At 38.3% G+C, this 22,787-nt stretch overlaps 1 protein-coding gene across 1 annotated transcript in view; it reads right to left on the bottom strand.

Annotated features, from left to right (window-relative positions):
* Nucleotides 1-22,787, bottom strand: part of NCKAP5 (NCK associated protein 5) — a 348,475-nt gene that overhangs the window by 166,509 nt on the left and 159,179 nt on the right. The window contains exon 4 of the mRNA XM_030454353.1: nucleotides 14,479-14,612. Coding sequence (XP_030310213.1) covers nucleotides 14,479-14,612 — 134 coding nt within the window. The remainder of the gene's footprint in view (nucleotides 1-14,478; nucleotides 14,613-22,787) is intronic.

The following is a 22,787-nucleotide window of genomic DNA, read 5'->3' as shown; positions in this document are numbered from 1 at the left end:
CCTATATAAACTAAAATTGTCTTCAACAAATATTTCAGAAACTGATCCAAACGGATGCCATGAAACCCAAATACTTTTTTTAAAATGTAAGTTTGTCTCATTCTTTAACAGACTACAGTAAATTCACATCAATACAATATAATTCTACAATAAATTCACATCAGTACAACATAATCTCCCCCTATTCACTGCTGCATATGCTTAGACAAAATGAGCCCTTTTCTCTGTGAAGATATAGGAACTAAATTTGACAGACTTTTGCTTTTTAAGGCAAACATTGACAGTTGGGTTGTTTTGGTTTTTTCTCTTTGCTTTGAGAATACAAGCAGAGTAGCAGCAGACATTTACAGTATTTGAGATGATTAAGAAATCTTTGCCTTGAACAGAATTCATAGCCTGAGAGACACTTGCATTCAACAAGCCAAGGGGAGGGAGTGGTGACCACTTTTATCACAGATCCACTTTGATTTACCATAATTCTAAGTGTAATTTTGAAGTCAGTCAACTCTCTGGCTTTTTCAGGTTACCTCGCTCTGCCTTTCTTTCCTTTTCAGAAAACAGTTGGTCAGAATTTTCCAGTTTCTTACTTATTTTTCCAGTAAAGAGGAAGCCCTGCACAAAAGCTTCCTGTTAATTGCTTATCATCTATACATGTTCTATAAACCTGATTACCTTTCTTTTGGTTAGCAGATACAGGCTGGAAGGAATCTGGCAGCTGAAGACAATGGAGCACAGCAATAAAACCCATGATCAACTCAGTGCCTCTAAAACAGCTTTAGGATGAAGGATGAAACCTCTAGCTAAAGGCAGAAAAAGGTTACCTTCTGATCAGGTGAGACACTATATCAACCCATGCCACATTCATTCAATTAATAGACTCTGCAGCTTGCCAACCCCGATAAGGGCACTGCAACTTAATGATCTAATCTGTATTCCTAGAGAATGAAAACTGAGTTTAAAACACAGTCTGCTTGGCTTCCCAGTGCAGGCACAATATCCAGCAAGATGTGCTTTCTCTGCTATGTACTGGCAGGACAAACTGCACAGTTAGATCCTCCAGATATAGAAGAACAAAAAAACAGAGGATTAAAAGTACTTGCAGGAGAAGGTATGTTAAGTTTTAAAACACAGCACAATCTTCCTGTGCCAAAACAAAAGCCCACAGAAATCTCTGTTCCCTTGCAGCATTAAGTCTCATTGCCACACATCTCCTCCTAACCACTTCTCTTCTGACAAATGCAATGCTTCCTCAGCACACCACTTCTGAAAGTGGAAAAAAAAACCAAAAAACCAGGAGTAAAATCCCTTATCTTGAATAAAGCTACTGAAGTGAGATCCAGAAACAGAATGATGCATAAGAAAAATCTTCTCCAATGTATATGTAAACTAAGAGTCTATGTCAACAAGTTAAAATACTCAAGTGTGCTCTACAATATGATTTCTTCTGGACAGGATTTGTAGTTTCTGTCTCCATTTGTAGCATATTCTTAGTGATTTGATTGTCATGAGAGGAAATCATTGTTTTATGCAACACAATATTCTATTGACATCCTTCAGACAATGTTTGCAGATTAATCTCTCGATAGTTATTATGCTGCATACTTAGAAGATAATGAATGCTTTCTGAAATACATATTTAATTAATGCTATTTATTACACAGTTTCACTAAAGGAGAGCAGTGCCCAATTCATAAAATTTGAGATTATGAGCCAGGCAGTACACATGGAATTAAAACCATATTAGACTTAAACATTCAAATCAATCTACATTTTCTTTACAGTACCTGCAAACTGAAGCTCATATTACAGCCAAAGATAATCACATTAAGATTTTTGGCAGTGCTTTACAATAAGAGCTATCTGCAATAGTAGACAGTAATTATTACTAAATTGCAGCAGAATCCCTATGGAGTTAGGAATTATAACTGTATTAGTCATGTAAATTCATCGTGATTAATGACATTACAAAAAAAATGAAGATTTTAAGCAATAAATCCCATGCAAACAAAGCCCAGGGTAATTATTTAGGTCCATTCCTGCCATAAGCCAGACACAGTTGACTCTTTTTGTTGCATTATTAGTGCAGTCATCTAGCACCTTCCAGGAGCTGGTGAGGATCTGGCCAACAAATGTTTCTTTTTTATTTGAATAATTTGGATTATGTCAGATGACTTAAAATGGCAGCATTTGTCCTTCAATGATTTCTTCCTCCTTAAGAAGGGAAATCACACAGAGAATTGTCACAATTGGAAAGTAACTCTAAGATCACCAAATCCAACCTTCAGCCAGAAAAAACCACCATGCCCACTGAATGTCTGGAATGTCTGGAAGTGCTACATCTGCGTGGGGTTTGAATGCCTCCAGGGACAGTGACTCCATCCAAGCAGCCCAATCCAGTGCCTGACTACTCTTTCAGCAATAAAATTCTTCCTAATATCTAGTCTAATCCCCCTGGTATAACTTTAGGCTATTTCCCCTAGTCCTATCATTATTCACTTGGGAGAAGAGGTTCACTAGAACCTCCTTTCAGGGCGTTGTAGACATCTCTTAGGTCTCTCCTCAGCCTCCTCTTCTCCAAATTAAACATTCCCAGTTCCCTCAGCCTCATCTCACAGGACTTATTCTCCAGACCTTTCATCAGCTTTGATGCTCTACTCTGAACACACTCCAAGACCTCAATGTCCTTCTTGTCATGAGGGGCCCAGAACTGAACACGATGCTCAAGGTGTGGCCTGGCTAACGCTGAGTACAGGGGCAAATGTCCACTCCTTTCCAGGGGACATTCCCTAGGTCTAGATCCCAACTCAGTGAGAATTTGAAGCTTTTCCTTCAATCAGAAGCAAAGAGAGACATCACAGATGTTCTTACTGATATTGATGTACTAAATCCAAACACCTCTTAATTTTTACATCCTTTTTTTTCCTCTTAGTTCCATTACGTATATAAAGAAAATGCACAACCAATATCTATACAGCTAAAACAAACTGCTTATGCCCTCGGGGCATAAATCCCTGAGAATGTACCTGTAGAGCATCTAGCAAAATGTAGTTAGTATCATAGTAAGGGATGAATAATTAGAAGAACTAGGTCTAAAACCCTGTACAAGAAAAACAAATCCCACCCTGTTCTTTTAATGTTTATCATATACTCTGAGAAGCAAAACTCCAAAGCAGTTTGCACCTAATATAAAAGCTTTTTAGCTTTAAATATACTCACTGTAGCTTTTAATCATCATCTCTGAAATGTGCTCACAGGAGAAAAAACATACCAAAAATATTTCAATAACAAAAAAAGATTTAAACTGAATTTTTAAGTTGCCCTGTCCAATTTTGAGCACCGAAAAACAAATGAACTGCTGCATGGCCTGTTATATTAGAACAATACAGTGGAATAATTACAAGTTCTAAGATAAAATTAAAATTACCATAATAATTCTCCTGCGAAACAATCCAATCTATGCAGACTACAAATTGCTTCTAGGTTAAAGAAATATATCACCACCTCAAGTCAGGCAAATAAATTATTCTATTTCCATTAGTTAGTGTAGGTGCTTAAGAGGTTACACAGAGCAGGAGAATAAACTGATTATATTTTCAAATTATCTATTGGTTCCATTTAAAGACTAGCTCTTTCCTTGCATACCAGCATTTAGAAAACCAGCTCTGCAAACTGTTTATAAGTGGTTCTGAAACAGTTTCTCAATAATAAGAGCAGAAGTCCCTATCTGCAGTGCTCACCCTCAGGTACAACACACAATACCAATGGGTGCAGGTTTTCCTAGTCTGTTGCCTGGACCATCCCCTTTTCTCCTCCCCATTTCATAAACACATGAAAAACAGAAAACCTTGCTTTGAAAACTAAGACAAAGGATTTTCCTATTATCCTACTCAGGGAGAGAACATTGAAGATTTCGTGTTCTTCTCCCCTGCATCAGAAATCTGTACACCTGCACTATTTAAGGCACCAAACTCCTCAAAGGTACCAAAACACTCCCTTCCTTCTACCCTTAATGAGTGCAGAAGGCCAACCAGTACTTATAAAAAGCTGAGCTTTTCTGTATCAGATATTATCTGCTTGCAATTAAAATGGGAGTGTAGGTTCCCTCTTTTAATTTCTTGTAAAACTGTAAAGGCAAAATGAAGACTCAGTCATCCAATGATCATTCGAAGCTTCCAATCATGCTCATAAAAGAGAAGTATCACTATCAAGATCATTTAGTTTTATGTCAGCTCTTTAATCATAATATTCCCTTGTGGTTTAATTTGCTCTGCACCCACCATCATCAATCTTAATATATACCACTGTCCATAAATTATATTTTTATAGTTTATAACACAACTTCTATAGTATATGAAAATTATTAATATAAGCCACCTCAAACATCTAACAGAAAAACAACTGCAAAAGATGTGATCATAAACTCATGCTTCCCACTGGCCCATTACTGAAGAGAAGCATTCTATAATCTGCAAATCACATTTCCAGTATGGCTTTTAAGTGTAAGTTTACAATCAAAAGAAACAGAGAAAAGAAACCCTAAGTGTTATGAAATCAGCAAACTGAAACGGGATAAATCCATGTTGTCCATCTAGTGACTGAAATCCAATCATGGAACTCGATGACCAATCTTGACTAATGTTATACATACTGATTTTAGAATTGTTGGTCTCTTTGACTCTCCAAGAAAACTGCTGACTTTCAAGAAAGTAGCCTCAAGTGTGGCAGCACGTGTGCCTGGCATGAGCACTTAGGAGCAATAGCTGTGAAATGCACATTCAAGGGAGGCTCCAAGACATTCCCATCATTTCCATTTCATATCTTCTCCCTTCCCAGGAAGGGGTAATTTGTAAAAGGTACACATGAGAAACACTACAAAGGAACAAAACTGTAAAGACAGACTGAGTCACTGTGTAGAAAACAACTCAGGTGGACAATCCTGCAGCTAAAACCAGATTAATATTTTTAAAAAGTCTAATTTTACCAGGGTCATTCACAGACTCTTCACCACAGATCCTAAGGTACCATTTGTTCTTTCCTAGCTTTCTTGCCTGTTCTCCTTACCCTAATTCAACTTCTTAAATTATTTTACTGGGAAATAATACCCATTTTAACAGATCTCTTTGAAGCACTGGACTCAAAAATGTAAATAACAATGTGGTTTCAAAAGTGACTCTGTACTACATTCTACTGTAAGGATTCAGGATCCTCATCACAGCATTGTCCTTCTCTCACAGGTATTCTCTTCATTTCCTTATTAAAATTTTCTTCTTATTCAGATATTATGAAATGGAGACAGTATTTTTAAAGGAAAAAGGTACACACACAATCTGAAGAAGACAGTTTTTCACAGCTCAAGTGAATAAATGAAACTGTTGAAGGCTTCTATCCCACCAAAATTAAGAAGAAAACTCTCATCTGTTTTGGTAGGAAACATGGCAGAAATGATTGTTGATATTTTTAAAAGCACTTTGTTATCTGAAAGGCCTTTTTTTTTTTTTTCAGATTATATGGAACCATTATTAAATATGTCTTCAAAGTATGTCAACTGTAAACTCCATTAACGAGGAGGGAAACCGCATATAGGATTAACAAAATTACATGATCCTATAAGCAAAGGCAATCCTTCATTTTAATATTTTTAAAGTACACATGAACTTTCAACATATAGACAGAAGTTATTTACAGTTTTGTGGTTACAATCTAGACAGAAGACACCACCTTTAGCCAGTAAGAATGTAACATCTGATTCCATCCATGTTCTAACTATGTGAAAAGGACTTTGAGAGAGATACTATAGAATTAAACACAGCAGTCCTCCTTTGAGTACATTAAATTTAATTAAAAAACCCCTTCCTTGAAGAATTTCTCAGAAGCTCCTTTTTAAGAACACAGGCAACTCAACAGAGCACTGTGAAAATTACTGTTTAGTTTTCATTGAGACTACAGTGAAACCACATCTAAATTTTAGTAATAACAGATCAGTCTTCTGTGCAAAATTTCTTAGTTATATATAAATAATTAGCACTTGTTTAGTACTTCATTCATTCTTCAGCTGCCCACACATATACTTACGGTTGGTTGACTCCAGTTGGTGCCTGCAAGTATGATCAGGAAATTCTGGCTGAATCTACTTATCTTAATTCTTCAACTGATTACCTGTGACATTCTATCTTGTGACCTCAGATCATCCTTGTCAATATTTACTGGGAAATGTATCCTATTATTTTCCTTCAGAGAAGACTAATACAGAACAGCTGTTAAGCATTCCTGCTATCTCATCTATCATATGCCCTTCTATCCTCCTTTCATCCACATGGTTTTCTCTTTAAAAACACCTTCATAGAATCATAGAATTGGCTGGATTGGAAGGGACCTCTGAGATCATCAAGTCCAACCCTTGATCCACTACCGCTGCAGTTCCCAGCCCATGGCACTGAGTGCCACATCCAGTCTCTTTTTAAATATCTCCAGGGACAGAGAATCCACTACTTCCCTGGGCAGCCCATTCCAATGTCTGATCACCCCCTCCATAAAGAAATTCTTTCTAATATCCAACCTAAACCTCCTCTGGAACAACTTAAGCCCATGCTCTCTTGTCTTTCTGAGAGCTGCCTGGGAAAAGAGCCTGATGCCCCCCTGGCTCCAACCTCCTTTCAGGTAGCTGCAGAGAGTGATGAGGTCTCCCCTGAGCCTCCTCTTCTCCAGGCTGAACACCCCCAGCTCCCTCAGCCTCTCCTCACAGGGTCTGTGCTCAAGTCCCTTCACCAGCCTGGTTGCCCTCCTTTGGACCCACTCCAGGACCTCGATATCCTTCCTGAACTGAGGGGCCCAGAACTGGACACAGGACTCAAGGTGTGGCCTCACCAGGGCTGAGTACAGGGGCAGAATCACTTCCCTGGACCTGCTGGCCACGCTGTTCCTGATCCAGGCCAGGGTGCCATTGGCCTTCTTGGCTACCTGAGCACACTGCTGGCTCATGTTCAGCTTCCAGTCAATCCAGACTCTCTCTCTGTCTGTCTGCTCTCAGCCACTCCGTGCCCAGCTTGGAGCTCCCCATGGGGTTGTTGTGGCCAAAGTGCAGGACCTGGCACTTGGCCTTGTTGAACCTCATCCCATTGGAATCAGCCCAACTCTCCAGTCTGTCCAGGTCCCTCTGCAGAGCCCTCCTGCCTTCCAGTTGATCGACACTTCCCCCCAGCTTAGTGTCGTCTGTGAATTTGCTGATGATGGACTCAATCCCCTCATCTAAATCATCAATGAAGACATTGAACAGAACTGGGCCCAACACTGATCCCTGGGGGACACCACTAGTGACCGGCTGCCAACTGGATCAGCCCCATTCAGCACCACTCTCTGGGCCCAGCCCTCCAGCCAGTTCCTAACCCAGCACAGAGTGCCCCTGTCCAAGCTGTGGGCTGACAGCTTTTTCAGGAGGATGCTGTGGGAGATGGTGTCATCCTTTCATCCTTCTATAATCTTGCAAAAAGGCCCTGGTTGTATACAAATATGTAGATATGTATCATGCCTCTGAATAAAATGGTGACTTAAGTGTGAAGGAATTTGGCCTTTCACCTGGAGGAGGGAACCATGCATGGGAGCACCAAGGCAAGCTATGAAGAAAATGTGATTATGATTTTACAGTGTAATCAGGGCAGATTCTGTTCCTGAATAATGGCTTGGAATTAAAAATATAATGTTAAAAGAAAGCATATAAAAAGACATTCTTTTAGACCAAACTTAATTGATATCAAATGGCTTGAATTAGTGGAAAACAAACAAACAAAACAAAAACAAAGAAACAAAAAAAATCCTGAAGAATTTTGTGATTTTGTGTTGACCTTTGCAGATCTTTTTCTGGCACATTTGCTGACCTTTCTGCTCATCCTTGGAATGATGGTATCACAGCTATTGAAAGAAGCTTTTTACTAAATATGTGAAGGAATGTGCTGGTTTTAAATAGTCTCTTTAGTTTATATGGCATCAAGGAATCACAGAATAGCATGTGACACATCTGTGACTTTCCTAATTTCCAAAATGTGTAAGAAACCACACTATGGTGAGATTCACAGGAAAGAAACAATCAGGTTTTTGACTTTGCATATTCCAATGCAATTTTAAAAATAAATCCACAAGAACAGCAACCAACAATTGTAACTTATGTCACAATAAGAAACAGAAGTCCTCTTGACAACCACAGGTCCTATCTACCTTGGAAATGTCTTACCATTCATGACTGCACAGCTCTTAGGCAGCAACATTACTCAGTAATATAACTTTGCTCCTATATCAGCACTGTCCTTTCATAAATCTGAACAGGTTTTATGATGGAGGATTATCTGTAGCTAGGGATACCTGCAAACATATACCCATTACTGTACAAAATAAAATGCACAGAGCCATGAAATTTGACAGGTACAGGATTTCACAGTACATAAACACCAAGCATGAACTTCAATGTCTTGAAACAGCTGTAGCAAGGGAGTCTGCAATTTTACCAAAATGAGGTTTTCAGTGTCCTCCAACATAAAAGGGTCTGTAAGCCCAAACACTACATCTGCACAGGAATTGCTGCTTTTACTCTCAAGCACAATGTTATTTGGTACATGCTCAAGGAGCTCCCTTCAACATCTGTGGGGATCTTTCACTTTGGGATTGAAACAGCCATATAACAAGAGAGCTGATGGATCCATACCATACCCTACAGAATAAATACAGTTTGGTCAGGGCCATGGTGTGGGAGTGCAGAGAGTACTGAAACCCCTGCCTATTATTATTACAAAAAAGTAATAAATGCAGATGACATACTCTGTGTGGACCTGCATACAGACACTGGTAACCTGCTCTTACACTGTGGTGAAAATGTTGATATATTATTTTTATGTTAGGCTCTGTGTTGTATGTTTTAAAAGACAGGGTAAGCCAAGGGACACACAACACTGTAACCCAGTAATAGTTTGCTGCTATCTGTTTCATTATGCAAAAGGAAAAACTCAGCTGTATCCTATTAAATTGTAGTGCTAGCTAGAACAGAGGAAGCAGAGTATCATTTCATGCTCTGATAAATCAGTAAAAGGCAATAGATGCAACCTTGCAGAAATACAAGTATGATGCACATATTGTCAGCATATTAATAAATACAAACAAACCCCAGGACTTTCTGAGCACACAGATAGCCATGGTTTTTGTCTGAGGAAGAGGAAAATTACCTATTTCCCTGGACCCCTTGAAAGAAGCTTTCAGCAGCGAGGAGCAGGCATGAAACACCACAACACAATTTACTTGTGCATTGAGGTACTGAAATAGGGTTGGCTCTTAATGCAGCTTCAGAGCCTGAAAAGCACAGAGAAAATCAGGAACTGCATGTACCTCTATGTGCATCTTTAATAGTGCCTGAAGCAAAGCAATCCATTGCTCTTTAGAAGAGTTACATAAGTCAATATACATCACGGGGTATAGGCTGCTGTAACTTCTGGTCCTTGCCTGACTTCTGCATCTTGAGTTTACGCTGGTTCTTCAGTTCTCTGCAGTCCCTCTGACCTCATTACTTTTGCTCTTCTCAACCTCTGTACAAAAATAGGTGTTACCACCTGATGTTTTGTAACATGAGAATGACAATTGTGGGTATTGAAGAAAACTGAGATAACTCATTCTTTGAAGGTATTCCTCCTGTATCACGTTCACTAAGTGTGCATGCGACATATGCACCAGACATGGAGCCTTTTCAAATCAGAAAGTTGTGCTTTATAATTTCTAATGTTTCACACAGTCATATCAAATTTCTAATGTTTCACACAGTCATATCAAATCAAATGTGCTAGTACTGAAAAATTAGGGCAGGATGACTAGGTAAACCTTTCATACAAACTCTGTGACTATCTGCTCCACCTGAAAACTGGACACGGACCACTCAGGGAGGATGGTAAGAGATAACTGCAGGACTACACAAAATGGATGAGGAAAACTGTAGACAGCTCCTTCTGTAATCTTCTGAAACAAGGAGTGAATTTCCACATAGTATTTTACTCATCCATGCTATAATAAAATCAAATGGATACCATCAGAGTCTGCCAGGAGAGCATCCTAATCTCCCCTGAAACTCGATTAAAATGTCATTAATGGTGTAAATTGGCTTTCAATGGGCATTAGACAAACTGACTGACTAGAGGGGCTACTATGTTTGTGTTTACTGGTTTATACTTTCCAGACATGGTCTCTGCTGTACATGGATTACCAGTGGGGGCAGAAAAGCCACTGAAATGCATTCAGGTGTTGGTGACCTCTGTACCAAGCAGATGTGACAGCATTAGACACTACAATGTGATGATGCAACATCATCGTGTTGATGCAATGCAACAAATATCAGAGGTGCTAAGAAAACAGTTGTTATTTCCACTCACCTGCTGACAGGAGAGGATGGAACAACCAGAATTAACAATAAACAGATAGGATATTCTCAAACCAACAGCCAGGCAGTCCTTTTACACAAAGTGTTATCAGATTTGTAGTAGTCATTTTTCCCCTTGTCAGAAGTGAGAGGCTTAACCCTACGGTCAACATCAATGTGAGGGGAATGCTGAAATAAAATCTAATGAGAATTGCACTCATCCCATTTTCAGGACCCTGGCAGAACAAACAGGGACCATTTCCTACTTTTCCAATAACATCCATTCTATAAAGCCTAAGGGCACTTTTCCAGTCACAGACATTGATACCTATAAACAAGATCATCTTAACTGAAAGAATTTTTGAAATTTACCCACAGGGATTTTAAGATTTGATACTAGACTCTTCAATTACCTTTTACAGATACACTTTACAACATTGTGTATATTGAACTTGTTACATTTAGACCAAAATAGCAATCAAAATAACTTAAGTGAAGCTACCTCCTTTACTGCTTTAACATTTAATCCCAGTTTGGGGTCATATGTAGTGTGTGCACTTAACAGCCAACAATTTCTATTGCTTACTGATGTACAGCAGAGAAATGTAATCAATTTATATTGTGTGTATTAGGGTGCTTTTTAAAGTGATGCTATAAATCACACCTGCTGCTTTGGGCAGGGCTGTTGCATTTCTGTTCCTACTGTTGTAGGAAGATGCTGAAAGTAGGAAAAGCACAGCTGGAAACAAGAACAAGGAGGTACATGAGACACAGTGCATTTTCTTCTCTAGTGTCTAAGATGTAAGAGGTTCAAAGAGGAACTGATGTTAAACTGTGAGCAATGAAATGAACAACCCTAAAAAAAGAACGATCAAAAAGCAAACAAAAAAAAAAGAATTAACCTAATTTCCTCCAAAGGGGGTTAAAGAGGCATCATGCATAGTACTAACCCAAAGGGCAATCCACCAGTATTTTTGTGAGGATTGCCAACAATTAGAATGGGTAAATTGGACTGCTTGATATTGTCTTGGAAGAAATTTGGCTGATAGCATTTATAGTTAGTCATAATGCTTTTGTTCAACCTTCACCTATTATTATCATATCAAAAAGGACTTCATTGAATTTAACAGAGCAGCTGCAGCAGAGCAGCAGATTTCAGTGGTTTTCCTGAAGAAAACATCAAGGATTTCACCTCAATGTGAGATTACACTAAGGCAATGCAAAAATAACTGCATCCAACTACAGTGTAAACTCCTAGCTTTAGCATTAAATGGCTTTCCTGTGGTATCTTTCCACACCTTAAATATATTTACCTCAAATAAATTAGAAAACAATTGTTAAACTACATGGTACAGTTCTGGAAAAGAACTTTGGTTTTAATTCTTTCTCCTTCTACAGCAACTGTCACATATTTATCAAACGACCAGTGTGACATTTTAAGGCTCTGGCAGATTTATATAGATGTTAAGAAAGAGAACTTCGATTTATTTCAGACACCTAGCCTGGAATACTGCTTACTTGGTAGGAACAGAAACGTCAATCAATAAGAAAAAAAAACCAACTCTTGCCTTCTGAACTCCTCAATCCCCAACTATATGCTTATGACAGATTAAAGGTTTCACACAATTTCAGGCAGCTTTCCTCCCTTGATTACAAAGGTCAACTTAGAGCTTTCCACAACCTATCAGCTTTCAGTCTTTCAAAGATGCAGAGAAAATATTTTGAGATGCAAAGAAACATCCTCCAAATCACAGTTCAAGCTACTGCATTGCAGGTATATGTAGGAATGAATGTCTATGTAAATCCACTCAGTTCAGGAATTACACAGATTCAAAAGATTTGTGCTATAATACATGTTTTTCCTTTACTCTGTCTAAAAGCCAGATCATTTGGGTCCAAAGTATTACTCTCTAGCCATCTTCGCCCACAGCACTTCCAATTTGCTTGATTTTAATATCTCCTCCCCTCACCACCTGCCTTCTCCCATTTAACTGTTCCTGAATTGAGAAAAAAGTCTAAAATCCTTCAAATAATACAGAATCTCCAAGTAGCATGAGATTATCCAGTTGCTGGTCCTATTATTTTCTTATGCAGTGTAAGAAAATGTACTGATTTAGGGAGAAAGTCTGCTTCTGTGAGCAGATAGCTTAATATTCTCCTAAACAGAAGAAAAAATAAACTCTCATATTTATCATAATAAACACAACCTTTAAAAAGCAAATGAAGTATTTAAGTGATGCATTCTCTTCCTAGATTCTGCTCTACACTAAAATAAAACCCACAGCCTGATGAAGCCAAGGGCAGTTTTCAGCATTGGTAATATCAGAGCCTACCTCAGGTTCCATTAATGGAAAGTGCTGTTAAATTTCCTTTCAAAGAGCAGATCTAATGTGCAGCCAGCCTTACCAAGGACATCACACTGATTTAGACCTTTAACTAAATGAGAGGTACACAAGGAAGGAGACAAACAACTTCAGCCCAAAGAACTTGCATCCCTCTGCTTCATGATGGATCAGAGCAAGTTAAAGAGTAAGTGATGATAAAGAGGAGCTTAATTTGAAGAAAGAACATTTCAAGGATCCGAGCTAAAAATATAATTATTCTTTTCAGAAACACTCTGGAACTGAATCAGACTATCCCAGTTTTACAGGAATAATGAAGGGTTACCCTGAAAAGATCTGAATATTCAACAGTTACTGGGTGTGTTGCTCTGGAGACTGACTTCCCTTCACCTCTTTTTTTTCTTAAGCAGGGCTGCAGCACCTTTAAAGTTTATTTCAAAGGCTCCCAGTTATTGTAACAATAATACTGTTCTAAATGCATGACCTCAGGAAATTCTACCCCAGACCAAGATTAATATATAATAGAGTAAAATATGCTTACAAAAATACTCATAGGGTGGATTTCTTTTGTGTATTTTACACAAGGAGTCTCATCAGCATAACTAAAAACTGAAACCAAAGATCAGGTACCAAGAACAAACTAAAAAAGAAATATCCTTAGGATTTTCAACACCAGAATTTCAGACTTACTTGAATACTTTGATGGCTTTTTAAAATCTGAAGAGTATTAACTGAAATTAAAAAAAAAACAAAAACAAACAAACAAAAAATCCAACAAAAAAACCCAAACCAACAAACTCCAGCAACAGATCAGAACAAATTTTATTATTGCTATTAAGAGACTTTTGCAGTGTTGCCTAGAAACCCAGAAACCCAGTATCACATCAGAGGAGCAGCATGGCAGACACTGAGGAAAAAAACCCCAAAAACATAAAAAATGCCCAACACAGAAAAACTCTAAAACCCCAATAAAAATAACCAAAGAAAAAAAAACAATTCCACAGATTGTTTTCAGCATATTAAACTGAACTTGAACTTTTCAACGTTTCAGGGGCCTGAACAAATGAGTTAATATTCAGTTGTGATGGAACATATACAACTCAAATTCCCATTGTCACTTTTGATTTTGTTTTGTTTCTGATCACGTGAAAAAGCAATAAAGAATTCTACTCTATGCACAAGATTTCATCATACATCCTGAAAACAATAAATAAATCAAATCTTTACTGTCATCATAGGAATGGTTTGTATTAAATCCCAGTTCTGAGATGGTTCCCTTTTACGTGGAGCTCTGCTGTGTCACAAAGCTCTGGTCCAGTCAAAGCAAGAAGAGGTTCAAAGCATATCCAAGCAGAATGATTACCCAGCTGGTAAAAGTATCACTTTTTTCCCCTTTTATCAGATTAATTAAACCCATTCTTGTTGGTTAACAGAAACAAGCAACCAAACACTTATCAATGACATTCACTTTTTGAGAAGTGAAGACTGGTACTCAAAAAATTATTGGGAATTCTAAAAAATGCAAGATCTCTATAAATTAAAATTTTCACCATTACACAGAATGATGGTATAAGCCTTTCAAGTGTTACAGGATGCTAATAATAATTTCCCCCAAATCCCATCGTGCTTACAGAATTTCAGAGGGAGAGCAGTTCATTAAAGAGTGCAATCAAGCTACCAACAGGTTTTATCCATCTTTTTGCACCAGAATATGTTGCTATATTTTGAACACAGTTTACTTCTGGTACCTACCTGGAAAACTGCTCTTGCAGGCCACGCATCTGAGCTCTGCTGCGCTCCGACTCCAGGGTCACCTCACGTAACCTTTTCTCACTCTCAAGTCTTAAATGTCTTTCTTCCTCCAACTCATGTATAAGCTTCTCACGCTGAAAAACAAGTTATTTATTAACTGTAAACATAAAACATACTTTAAGCAAAAATTAAAGATTTAATTTGGAAAAAATCATTAAACGATTAAAATAATTACCCTAACTATCCAGTCCCACCATTTTTTGCATAGCTATGTTGCACATAAAACTAAAGTGGAGATGGAAAGCCTTTCATAGTATCCCTGTCATGTAGGGCTACCCTGACTCAGCCCAAGGCTCACTGAATTCAGTATATTTAAAAACAAACACTCACCCTCTGATTCAAAGCTCTTTTTCATCACCTCCAGTTAAAGTAAATGTAAAAAATTGCAGTTGAGATCTGTGATCCTATCTTGCTTGAATGCATAGATGGGAAGCATGCAACAAGTCAAGAGGACAACTTGTCACCTGTTCCCTAAGGTTTCAGTCTCACAAGCAGAGAAGGACCATCTTCTGCACCACTGGTTTTCTTGTTTTGGCTGAGATCTGGATCCTTATCAGCAGGACAGCTTATTTGAATCTATTTACTGAAATACTGTGACACAGAATGTTTTAAAAAACTAAGTATCAGTCAAATACAAGAGAAATAAAAACATCATCAGTCTTACTAATAGTTCTCAAAGGCAAGTAGCATATGGTTGTTGCTAATTCTTCAAACACGGGACCAAAAAACCCAGCCCACAACATACTGTGCTAACTAGATATATCTGCATATATCATGGCCTTTTTTTTTTTTTTAACTTCATTTCCATATATAAAAACATCATATAAAAAGGTACCTAACAATTTCAAAAGCCTGCTTTAAAAGTAGCTGAGTGCAATTTATGAGGAAAAGGAAATGAAGTGGAAAGTTATTTAAAATACTACTGGAATTAAAAGATGTATATACAGACTTTTCCATGCGACCTTGTCATACAAAAATGTAATTAAATTAAATTTTTTCTTGAGCCTTTAAATGAGATAAGAAATCAATAAAAAACCCAAGCAATTTATATGGCACTACATTATACACCGGCAGCAGAGAGGTTCCAATGTCAGTCGTCTAAGAAAATGTTAAATTGGTGTAAAGCTACAGTTGGGTTCATCACCTCTGTGCTTTGAAAAATTTCTATGCCCATGGTGCTGTAGGATTTGTAGCCTGTCAGTCTGATGTGGTTCCATTGCTGACCTAAATTTTCGTGACATACTTGCAAAGATTTCTCTAGAAATTATGCATAAAGTTTCATTAGCAAATAAAAAGGTAGCTTAGTGTTGAGCCACTAAATGGTGGAGACAGTTTATTTGCACAAGTCTCACAACTATAAATCTTACTGGATAACTATTTACTACAGCAGCAACCAAGGGACCAAAAATATGAACATTACCAAGTGAAAAGGGATCTTAAAGACAGTGATAAATAAGCAGGTGCCACAAAGGAAGGCTGTAAAGGATTAAATGAAATATCTATGTGCTTGTGAAAAAATACAGGAAATTACTCAATGAACAGAGGGCTTCTGTCTAGTAGGTCATATGTAATGTCTGGAAAACTGAAAATTGCAAAACAAGAAATAAATTACTGGGAAAACAGACACATTTTTAGATATTAAATTACCTAATTACCATCCTTACAGTTACATAAGCATGTACTGCCAGGTGCTGAGTAATCCTTGGCTTCTGCCAAGCTAAGGAGAGCAGAGTGCCCAGCGCCAGGGAAACGCTATACAGAACCTTCAGCTGTTATCCCTGTGAGCTCACTGAGGATAACTTGGGCTAACAATACAGGACAAATGTTCAAAGCAGTCAGAATTCCTCCAGCTTGAATCCTGTCAACACCAGCTTCAAAATTATACTGGTCCAGGGCCCCTTGCTGAACACTGTTAGCATCCTCTCTTACAGAAGCATTGCACTGGTGCTAAAGAGACATTTAGAGCTTCCAAAGAGTCAGAGAGAAGAGGGAAATTTACATGAAAAGAAATGTATTTTCACCACCCAGGGCATAAGACAGGCAAGCTTTCAGAAGATACTGGTGCCTATAGAAACTGATCTTAAAACAACATAAGTAATTGTCTCTACTGTAACAGATAATCCACCATGGAGGAAAATCAGGGATTGCTTTAAACCTAAGTGCCTGAACAGTAACAGCTTCACTCTGATCCTGCACTGAAGACCAGAGATTCATCCATGAATTCAACATTCAGCACCATTACTGCTGCAATCATCTGGGTCTGATACAGCAACAACCTCTGCATGTCAGCTCTGCTGACCATGCTCTGGTCCTCAAACAAACTTACTTTCTACCATAGGTACAAAGTCAGATCTCTACAGTGAGAGACAGGGAGGGACAGGATTTCTACAGTGAGAGACAAAACGTGACACTTCAGAAAGCAGATGAGTTTCCTGTCCTCCATCTCACTGCCAGGATGTTTTCCAGGTTGTACTGAGCTCCTCTGACTCTCCTGCAGTATGAGTGTCACAGATCTATGTGCATGGCCATGCTACTGCTAACCCCAAAAGTACATTTTCTAGCAGAGCACTGAATATACAACAGAGATGCACAAATCCAAACTTTCCACTGTAGGTCAAAGACCTGTATAAGCTGTTTCTACATTTCATTTACATCTTGCTGGTTGGTCAAAAAATGCTGTTGCTACCATCTACTCCTTCTATTCATGTGGGGAAGTCTGCACTGTTTTCCTACACAAAAAGATCAGCAAACTGACACGATTTTTTATTCTTTTTAAGAAGCAAGAACCTAGGAATTAGCTTCAGAGAAGTACCTGTAAACCAGCAACAAATTTACATTACAAGAAATATAATGCCACAGGATCGAAATCCTTAAATGTTAGGAACTTCTGGAATGAGTTAAATCCTCAAGTTCCAATTCAACCATCTCATAGGTGTGCATAACGACACTGCATATATAATATATTATATGAGTACCTCCTACTCTTGTACAAAAGTTACGCTTCTTTCAGGGTAGGAGGTGAATAACAAACAAGTCACAAGGCTACAGAAACAAAAGCAATAACCTATGGCCCTGAAATTCAGAGTTCTCTTCCCAGCTACCAAAGATTTCCATTATGAACAAGGAGACTGTGCACAGGAAAGCTGCCCAGCAGTAACACCATCAGCCTTCAATCATGAGCTTCTTCACATGAATTTGCTGGCACTTCTGCCATTTCTTGCAGAAAGCACATCTGCTTTCAGCCAGATCACAGATATTAAATAGTGTAGAGAGGAAAAGAAAGGGTAGAAACCACCTGCATTTCATAAGTTTTCAGTTTCCAGGAAACACTCACGTATACTCCACACAGAAAATAGCTCCTAGAAGTAGTGATCCTATCTATAAGAAAAGGGAACTACATTTCTATCCAAGAAAAGCCATCACAAGGTGTCAGAAAAGAGAAGCAAGCCTACAGAAAGGCCAGGATTAAACAGAGAATTATATTACGTGTGTGTGTCCTAGAAACAGATAACATATCCCCGAATTCTCCAAAAATTCTGCATTGCCATAAGCCTCTTCACAAACTCCTTTCCATTGCTGTGGAAAACAAAGGTGTGTGAAAGGAAATGAACAAGCCAGAAACAGCTCCAGGTTTTATAGTGCATGTAAGCTTAATGGTAGGAAATACAATTATCATCTCATGTGAAGAAACAGTTAAATAAATAAAAGTAACCTGTGAAGTAACAAGTTCCCATGTGAAATAAATCATTATGTTTTAACACCAGAAAAATCACTGCTGTCTTCCAGTGAAGTTAGATATGTTCTCCCTTGCCAATTCCTCTTTAATTGCAGTTTCTCTCCATGAGCTCTGCTCTATTTTCCCAGCTTCCGCTCCCTGCCTTCTGCAGCACAGCTATAACCTTCTCCTCTTAGAAGTATAACCCTTATTTCACTTTTGCTTCCCTTTTTTTAGCTTCTCCACATAGCCTAACTTTCATCACATCACCCTGAAAAGCCTCTGATAACTTTACAAATCCTCAAAAATTTTCTATGAACAAACCAGAGAGAAGGGCAAGGTTAGCCAACTCCACCAATATTTTCATGCAAGTACTGGAATATTTTAACACTTGAACAAATACTGTTTGCAATTACTTTTTCATTACATTTCAGCAATCAAGTCTCACTAGCTGCTCATTATGCTTGGGAGTCAGCATTTGCACTTCAACGAGTTTCGTGTAGCTGCAGAAATGCTGGTGTCAAAATGTTTCATTTCTCAGTCAGTCAGGGACATGGACCACAGGGTAACTCAGCTCCTCAAAGGAAGGAATCCAGTTTGAGATACCCATGATCAAAACAAAATGCATGATAACTACTTACAGCTACACTAAAAACAATAGAATTGTTTGAAAAAAAAAAGTCCAAATTGCTCCTCAGCATGAAGAGACCAAGAGACAATGAGTCCAAGAGTTCCTGTTAAATAGCTGTGCTCTCAGTCCCAGGACTGACCCAGTGCAGCCGTGTGACAAGTGTCTCCTATGAGATGCTCAACCCTTTATATCTCCTTTAATTCATTTGGGATATGTCACAAATGTCAGGTCCTGGCTCTCACACGTTCTACCAAGCTGCAAACGTCTCCTCTCTTGAGTGATCCCTGATGCTGTGACAACCAGCAAAAGACTCAGCAATAATCAAACATGAAAGCAGACATGGTGGGTGGCAGCCATGGGAGGCAGATGGCAGCTCTGGAGCTGGGAGCTACACAAGGGCCCTTCCTTTCTTTACAACCAACATGCAGAGGGGATATGTGGCACCTTAAGGTTTCGTGCAGAGAGGTTGCCTTTTTACTGTTTTTTCTCTCTGGGCTATCTCACTGTCAGCTTTAAATTTAGACATGGATGATGCTCAAGCCTCCCAAGTCAGGAGCTTGTAGTTTAAATCCTTCACATGTCAAAATAAATAAAGTCAGAAGATGTTTCGTTTGAATGACAGAACTGATTCTGTGACAGTATCTTCTTGGAGATATAAATAATAAAATATCTTCTCAGGAACTTCACTTAAACAGGGTCAAGCATCTAACTCAAGCAGATTTCTTATCCCAGACCCTCTAGTCCCATCCCTTTTTGCTGGACCTGATTTACTTCCCTCAATGCAGAACATCTTATAGAATCACAGAATGATTTTGTTTGGAAGGGACCTTAAAGATCATCTATTCCCAACCCCTGACATAGGCAGGGACACCTTCCACTAGACCAGGTTGCTCCAAGCCCCATCCAACCTGGCCTTGAACATTTCCAGGGATGGGACAGCCACAATTTCCCCAGCCACCCTGTTTCCATGTCTCACCACCCTTACAGTGAAGAATTTCTTCCTGATGGCTTATCTAAATCTCTCCTCTTCCAGTTTAATGACATTACCTCTAATCTTATCACCCCAACACCTTGTACAAAGTCCTTCTCCAGGCTTCCTGTAGCCCCTTCAGATACTGGAAGGTGCCCTGAAGTTTCCCTGGAGCCTTCTCCATGCTGAACAATCCCAACTCTCTCAGCCTGTTTTCACAAGAAAAGAGATCCAGCCCTCATCATCTTCATGATCCTTCTATATTTTTAATTCTGTATTCTTTTCTTCTCCAGTGCATTGTAAGACAAGTGTTTTACTACGGTACTAATTATGCCAACAGGGGAGCACTATTTTTTTTTAAAAGTTCTACATAAGTATACTTAACATAGGCTTAGTGTTGCTCTAAATTGGATTAATAACTCTCAAATCAATTTAACAACTATTTAAAAACATTTTCTAAAGAGAGTGACAAGTTCTGTGTAATTAATACTGATTTCAGATACTTTTAATGAATTTAAATGAGGGGAAGAAAAGAATGCAATTTTTTTGTTGTTTATAGTTTTAAGTATGGTTAAAGTCATTGCTTATTAAACTGAGTATTTATATAAATTCTAGTGCATTTTGTGATAAACTGATGCATCAGACAATCCTCTATGAAAGTCATAATCTAGCAGAGACACAGCATGTTCTGTAACACATCCTACCAGCCAGAAAGGTTCAGCTGGCCATAGAAACAGATAACAATAATTATGCCAATAAGAGTAGACAACACCAAAGACAGAATCAAGCAAACAGTGTCCACAAGAATCACATTAAAATTCTGCAAATTAGTGGCAATGCAATACTCTAAACCACTGTTTGTCACCCTTGTACACCACTTTTTGAAGACTGCTGAAGGCATGAGCCAGGGAACAGCCTGGGATAAGGGATGAGAGAGGAACTGCAAACCAGTTCCATTTTTCAGTAAATAATTATGAAATGTTACTTGACATAGAAACTGGAATTTGCAGCTTTGTCTCCCAGATGGTTACTTTAATGAAGTACCTTATTTTTCCAATGCAATGAATATTTAATGCCCCAAACATAAGACCTGGAAATCAAATGCTATTTGTTCAAGTGTCACAGAGTATACCTGAGCCCCAGCTGCCAGAGCTGGTGCTTAGAGGGAAGCGTCTGTGTTAGAGATGCTTTGTGAGAGCTTATGTTTGGGTCATGCAAAAAAACTCAAAAAACAAAAAAACAAAAAAAAAACAAAAAACAAAAAACAACATCAACAAGCCAAGAAACCTGAGGTGTGTCACTCTCATCTGTAAGATCTCTCATCATAAGGGGGTGAAATTCCTGTGGGAGATGGGATCTCTCCCTCCAAACTCCTCTTGTGCAGCCTGGTCCCACACCTCACACCTAAGAAGAGACTGTCTGTCCAAACTTATTCCACTCACAGATGACAGGAAATAAATGTGATTACAAGAGCAGAGAGCAGATATCATCCTTGATTTCATCATAAATTGTACCATGTACTGTATTTTCATTCCAATTAAAATGAGTCAAACTTCAGAGTGTCCTTTGCTTGCTCCTCATCGACCGCTGTTAAACCAAATGTTTCTCATTCTGGAATCAATACTTCTCTGCAAAAATAAACCAAGGCGCTGACAAACAACTCTGCAGCACATTGCAGCCTTCCTTGTAGTGGACTTTGACAGCATGAGAAAAACACTACCCCAAGAGCAGAAGAAAAAGAAGTGCATTGCTTATTGTGCTTATTACTATTTTTACAGGCTGCTTACAGCTGAATCATTTTATTGCAACAAGATTTTATTGAATTAGCCAGCTATTGAAACCAGGGCTTTCTGACAGTAGCAGTTAATATGCCTTTGTCCCTCATTTCTGCTTCCATCTATGCTGGGAATACTGACAAATACCCTTAAACACTGAAAACCTTTCCTAGGGATGAAGTTACAGGGTTTTTTTAAAGCACTAAGGTATAAACAGTTGTACCTTAAACACTTGGAGGCTTCAGAGAGGATGAGGGAGCTTTATTTCCACATTACTTCAAAATAAGAACGTTAAGGGTGAAGTTGTGTGACTGCTTTGTAATCAAAATGAATTACCCTTTGATAGAGGTTTGTTCTACAAAGGCTAAAGAAGACATTTCCTTGATTTATATCAGGCCTCTATTTTTTCCTTCAATTATTTTATGATGTAATAATTTTTCTGAACTTATTCCTGCTAAAGCTCTGAAACAGTAGGATATAAATAGTATAAAAAGCAGTATCCTAATTTTAGGCTGGCATCCTCTAGATGTTTCATTCCTTTAAGAAAAAAAATGGTTCTTTAGAATAGGATTCTGCTCCCCAAATTACAAGCTGGCTGAATTAACCAGGAATATCTAACTCATAATAAAGAACTGCTATAAGCATTTTCTAATAATGCCATGAATACATTTAAAGTAAATAATTTGAAACAAATTATTTATTTTGCATTATGCTATTTTAATATGCCAATACATCTCTCTCTTTGGCCTCGTATCAGACAAGCTCATGTATCCCATGACTACCAGATGTAAACTTCAAGATTTTCCTGGCTCCAAGATACTAAAGTTTTATTGTTATTAGCAATGTTTTAGTGACAATAGCTTACACACTTTATATTCTTGGGTGATAACACTGCTCCAGAGTAACTCCAGTAAATTAGAAACTCTTCCCTGGTTTAGTTACTCCTGAATAAAATAAGATGCTACTTTCATTGTGCACTGGCTCAAAATTGCCACCATGTGGCAGGACAGCAACTTAATTTAGCATTACTTCTGCTGCACTGATACAGTTTTAATTGCATCTGTATGACAGAATAACTGCTGTGGTGAAGCTCCTTTATCATTGCAAACCTACAATTAATCTGAATTAGGCAGGCAATTACATGAGTAGTACTGTATA

The sequence above is a fragment of the Calypte anna genome, chromosome 7 (assembly GCF_003957555.1).
Source record: "Calypte anna isolate BGI_N300 chromosome 7, bCalAnn1_v1.p, whole genome shotgun sequence".
NCBI classification, from domain to species: domain Eukaryota; kingdom Metazoa; phylum Chordata; class Aves; order Apodiformes; family Trochilidae; genus Calypte; species Calypte anna.
This window is presented reverse-complemented; position numbering and strand designations above follow the sequence as displayed.